The sequence below is a fragment of the Odontomachus brunneus genome, unplaced genomic scaffold (genome assembly GCF_010583005.1).
Source record: "Odontomachus brunneus isolate Ranch 3 - 2012 unplaced genomic scaffold, Obru_v1 Obru_scaffold_068, whole genome shotgun sequence".
Taxonomy (NCBI): domain Eukaryota; kingdom Metazoa; phylum Arthropoda; class Insecta; order Hymenoptera; family Formicidae; genus Odontomachus; species Odontomachus brunneus.
In genome coordinates, this window is record NW_022639518.1 from 1,645,233 (window position 1) to 1,651,603 (window position 6,371).

Sequence of the window (6,371 nt, forward strand, 5' to 3'; positions counted from 1 at the left end):
TAACGAAAAAATACTTAAGTATAGTGTTTTGGAAAGCTCTCGAGATAAGCTACAAGAATATACAATAAAAAATGGGGGTATCCATTTAAAAACATCATTGTGACCTTGACCTGATCTTTATGACGCAACTCAAGGTCAAACTGCTAATATCATAAAATAGATCTTTTTAAACCCTACAACTTTTCTATTTAACATTTTTTTATACAACGCTTTGTTTTCGAGATATTCAGGTGTTCCGGTATATAATATTCACCCTGTATATATATATATATATATATATATATATATATATATATATATATATATATATATATATATATACATGTACACACACACACACACACACACACACACACACACACACATATATGTAGTTATATTTATTAGTATTACGTCCACCTCATAACCCTGGACATACGGACGTAAAATGGACATGAAATGGATGTCCTATTGATGTCCTGTGCTGTCTGGGAAGTCGATGTCGCTTATGCACATGTATTCTACATGTATTCACAAGTTGACCAGAAAAGCTTCAGCTTCGATACGATATAATACTAGTTACGCCATCTCTTGAAAATCCTTTAAAATTAATGTACACTCCCAATATATTATATTTCTGAATATATTATGTAAATATATATAAATTTTGTATTTTTATATCTGTATTTATGTTTTTAGTACGAAGCACGATTTGGTACAAATGCAGATTGTATTAATCTATCTGAAACATTTCAAGCTTTTGGATTCAAAGTTTACCTACTTGAAAATTTGAAAAAAACTGAAATGCTAGAAAAAATAAAAAACATTCCAAGTGAACATGGCATCAACTATGATTGTTTGTTTCTTTGCATTTTAAGTCATGGATACGAAGGTAAGGATAGTATTTATTTTTTAATTAATTAATGTTTGATGTTTTATGAATAATTGTTTGCATATTTGAATTTATTTCAATATATTTGAAATGTCTATTATAAAGGAGAGTATGCAAAATTGGGTTTGGTTTTGGGAAATATAATTCAAACGAAAAGATGTTACATATTCTTATGTATTTTAAGTCGTAGAATTCGAAAATGGTCATGAAAATTAGGACACTAACGGGGAAAATAAGAAAAATGAGAAAGAAACGTGAAATCGTAAAAATTCTGGACATCATTTTTTTACGTTTATTCTTACGTTATTTTTTTCATGTTATTTTGTATTACAGAATCTCGAGTCAACTATCTGGAAGTACTCAACATATGTACAAGGTATGCAATAAGTTCCGGCTCGGCGAAATACCACGAGAAAAAAATATAGCTGTAGAAAAAAATGTTTTAAACAAAAGTTGTAAGGTTTAAAAATATCTATTTATTCCCTTTATGAGTTTAACCTTCGCTTACATTTATGAGTTTTACCTTCGCTTACGTCGCCAAGATCAGTCGAAGATTACTTTGAATTTTGTAATTGGGACCCCTTATTTTTTATTTCCGACATTTATTCAATATATTTTTGTTAGTATATTAATGAATACAGGATATATATTATTTTTATATCATTTTTATTATACTGATGTACGTAATTGCACATAGATATATGCAATACGGATATTGCCTTCATTGACTAGATATCTTACTATAAAAACCTCGATAACTTCAGACAGCTGACATAATGTAAATATAATTATAGCATTTTAAAAAAATCTCAAGGACGGCTATAAGAATATGTAATATGATAAAAATGAATGGTCCTATTTAAAAAATTCAAGATGAGCTTTACCTGATCTTGGCCACGTAACCGAAGGTTAAACTGATAAAGGGAGTAAATAGATATTTTTAAGCCCTACAACTTTTCTCAAATATTTTTTTTCAACAACTATATTTCTTAAGGTATTTCGCCGAGCCGGAACTTTTTGCACACCTTGTACATATGTTGAGTAATTCCAGATAGTTGACTCAAGATTTTGCGACTCAAAATAACAAGAAAAATTTACGCAAGAATAAACGTAAAAAATTACGTTCGAGAATTTTTACGATTTCATGTTTTTTCCATTTTTCTTAATTTCCTAAGTTTTCCTCGCTAGTTCCCTAATTTTCATGGTTATTTTTTAATTCTACGACTCAAAATACATAAGAATATGTAACGTTTTCTTGTTTGAATTACAGTTCCCAAACCTCCAATTTGCATACTCTCCTTTGACTTATAATATGCCAGTGAAAATGTTATACGATTTGTTAATAGTATATGATAGCAGATAAAAACAGAATAGGATTTGTAATTCCTTAAATATATCTTTTAAGTGCAAATAAGATAAATGACGGATTATTGACTTGATATTTATTTCTAGTTTGCAAATTTGAGACGTAATTATTTACTATATAATATCGATTATTGTTATAAATTACTTTTTTCAATAAAAATTTATATAATGATATTTTTTTTTATTAATGACAATAATGGAAACGCAATTATATTTTTGAGTTAAAGTAATGGATATATAACTGTTTTACTTTATAAAATAATTTTATCGTTATTTAACATATATGTAGAATATTTTTGTTTATACAATGGTTTTCATATATTTTTCCCAATGAAATTAAGAGCATATCAAACAATCACGATTACAAAATATTCACGAGCTTTTACGGCAGAGCTCGGCACGTACATTTCGGCTAATTTTTTACTTGCACCGCTTAACACTATTCCCTTTACTTTATCGTCCTGTGCGCAACGAATCGCTCGAGATTCATAAGGGGAGGGTGGACCTGAGGTCACGGAATTGAAATAGGTTTTTATGTTATATAGTATTTAAAAAATATTAAAAATCGCCCAAACCTGTGTATAATAGAAAGTAATAAAATGTTAAAACAACACATTAAACATACAAAGTGTCCCAGATTACCTTCACAATCTCTCGTGAGGACGTAAAGCGGATTGAGATGAGTATAACAGTCCCATACCGTTTTGCGATGTTCTTAATAATAACCGAGAAATTAATTGTAAAGGCTTAAGAAAAAACGCACGCTGAATGGTTAAGGGAGAAGCGCTCGCGACTTAGTAATATAACAGACGGATGTCAGCACGCGACTTACATCGCTACGATCCTACGTCTTGCCATACCGCGCCGAGGCGAGATGTAGGAGTGCAGCGATATAAGTATAGGCAGTGGTGTGTTGTTTTTCCAATCACCGCGCGCTGACATCCGCGCGTTGCGACTCTATATAATATTAAAAAACACATTGCTAAAAAGTAGACAAGATCAATACAATTAGCCACGTACATAGTTCTACAGAAAAATTTACAAATTAATTTGAGCATATACAGGGTGTCACCTAATTTAAGCATCTTAAATATCTTACTTATTTTTATAGCAGGATGCCAAAGGAAATTATTCAATTCGAGAAGACAAATGCTATAAAAAAACAAGACATTTTTTGAAAATGATATTTTTTAGGATTTCAATGTCATTGTCATTTTTTTTATATGAAACTACATTTTTTTTATCATCACAATATGATAACCAAGGTCGCGACAAATTCAACGATCTACAATACTATGACCTTCATGTAACCTTGAATATGAAAATAACGTAATATCTCGCAATCATCAGCTCGAATAAATCACAACGGATTTCTGAATCGTAAATGAAAGGAGAATAATAAATATAACTTAATAAGATATGTTGATATTGAAGCTACAAAGAACGTGTTTACTAATTAGTCGGTTTAATGCTAGTATCTACAAATATTAGGATTTGAAAATAGTTTATTTTTTATGATAATCTAGTTTACATAAATGTATTGAGGTTAGTGAACATCATTCAGAACACTTGTTAAAATAAAATTTATATTATTAAACTATCTGTGGTTTTAATTAATCTCTCCGTCACTAATTACTTCCTTGCACAGTTTTTGTAAATTTTTCACACTGAACGTCACGTGAGTGTCATAGTATTGTAGGTCGTTGGAGATTCGTCTTGATTTTGGCTATCATATCGCGATGATAAAAATATGTAGTTTCATATAAAAAAATGACAATGACTTTGAAATCCCAAAAATATGACCTTAAGAAGAATTTATGGTATTCTACAGTATTTATCTCCTCGAACAGAATAACGTTCCCCTTTTGCATCTTTCTATCATAAAAGCGAGATATTTAAAATGTTCAAGTTAGGTGGGACATCCTGTATATGAGTTTGTAACGAGCCGAACATCGATCGTTACGGAAAAATGATACAAAGACAGATTAGAGACACCGAAGAGCATCGCGACAAGAAAACATGCGCTAGTAAATAAATTGCTGAATATCCGCGATACACAGCGAATCAAGCGAGATTCGTATGTAAAATGCGACGCGAATTCAGATCGAAGCAGATTCCGATCATCCGCTCTTCCGAGAGATCAGAATCCGATCCGTTCTTGAAACACCGAGTTCTAGAGAAATCCTAAACCGAGTAAAACTACTGAAACATCTTCTCGAGTACTGTTCATGGTGGACTTCCATTTGCGAATACACGACAAGAGTCACTCCGCCGTCGACTCACGAATACGTGACATCGACATTGCTCCGAATATCGTTCCTGGCAGATTTCTGTTCGCGGATACGCGACAGGAGTTACTTCGCCGTCGACTCACGAATACGTGACATCGACATTGTTCCAAATACCGTTCCTGGCATATTTCCGTTCGCGGATACGCGACAGGAATCACTCTGTCGTCGGTTCACGAATACGTGACACCGACTCTGTTCCGAATACTGTTCCTGGTGGATTCCCGTTCGCGAATACGCGACAGAGTCACTCCGCCGTCGGCTCACGGATTCGTGACATCGACACTGAGAAATACTGTAATCCGTAAGATTCCAAGGCCACCGAAGGTCTTGGAATCCATCCGACAGAAGGGCGCTTTAACGACCTTCACATCGTTAACCGGATCTCGACCTCGCGTTCAAGCGAGCGAGATCATACCGAGTCGCAGCGAGCGAACTCACTCGCGTAGCATCGAAGCCTCGCTCCGTTGCAGTGCAGCTTCGATACCGTATCATACTGATCCGCGACAGATCGACCGCCGTCGACTCGCAAGAACGCGAACTAGCCTCCGTATTACAACCGCATCCGTATTAGCAACCGTACTCGGGAAGCGAGATCGGGATTACTCCGCGGCGCATAGGCGACACCGTATCTTCCGTATCCGTGATCTCGCACGAACGAGCCGGACTTATTCGGCAACCAAGACAAACAAAACCAACTAAGACTCCGCGCACACAGACGGACTGCCGAAGCAGCCTCTGTCACGCACCGAATATCCGATCTACTAGAGACATCATTGCATCCGAGTTATCGCCAACGAGGCGATCCAACGCAAGACCGCTTATATCCGGCTGCATCGCCTAGCAGCTGATAAAGATATTGTCAACCGGCATTTAAATAGACAAGCCGCGGAAATGTCAACAGACGGATTCACGTCTAAAAGAAACGACGCGACAACAATACCGACCGTGTTCCGCGCACCGCGCGCAACGTCTCGCAAGCCATCACCTAAACAAAACCTCTGACAGGCGTGTATACAGTCGTCCGAAAACCAACGGCGTCGACACCAAACATCTTATTTAATGTATAATAGCAGCTGATTTTAAATATACGACCAAGTTTATTTTTGATTTCACTGTTTCAAAATTATTCCGCTTCCTACGAACCCGAACCGGCGAGCGTAATCCGGTACGCAACGCATCGCGGTTACAAGTTATTTCACGTGAAATCGATTATGCCAGAACAGCAAAAAACCTTTTAAAGATAAAACTTCCGCCAGAATGCAAAGTATAGGTTTAAATATGAACATTGAGATGCTATGATCCAATACAGCAAGACCCAATATGGTGAGCCAAATGGTAAAATTGTCTTACAAGGAGATGCCACAACCTGCTAAATCGATTTCTGAACGAGACATAGCACGTTAGCTGCGATGCTAAGCATCAACACCCTAATTGGGATTTTGTGCCAATGGGCCTTTGTTATGAGTTACAATATAAAGTTTGGATTACGAGACTGTATCACGGATATGGTTAAAAATGCGATTGTCTTTCAGCGAGGTGGCGTGGCCGAGCAGACTGAGGTTCCCACATCGAAAATTTTTGAGCCGGCAGCGAGCGTTCGAAACCCGGCGACGAGTTATCCTTGTGCGGTTTTTTTTCTTATTTTAGGGCATGTAATTAATGTTTTTCGAATATGATATATTTGTTTTGCATATGTCTCGTTTTTATCTATTAATCAGAGGTAATTAGGGAAGTGTCAGGCTTGTTTAACGCAAACACGAATATAGACACGTATTTTGCATTGCTTACAATGCAATGTATTAGGTGGTAAACTTAGTTCCTGCGGCTCACAGTTAGATGACGTT

General features: G+C 35.7%; 1 protein-coding gene across 4 annotated transcripts in view; it reads left to right on the forward strand.

Moving 5' to 3' along the window:
* LOC116846736 (caspase-8-like) overlaps positions 1-6,371 on the forward strand; it is a 143,023-nt gene that overhangs the window by 17,975 nt on the left and 118,677 nt on the right. For all 4 annotated transcript variants that reach the window (XM_032820965.1, XM_032820963.1, XM_032820966.1 and 1 more), the window contains exon 4: positions 679-871. In XM_032820965.1, coding sequence (XP_032676856.1) covers positions 679-871 — 193 coding nt within the window. The remainder of the gene's footprint in view (positions 1-678; positions 872-6,371) is intronic.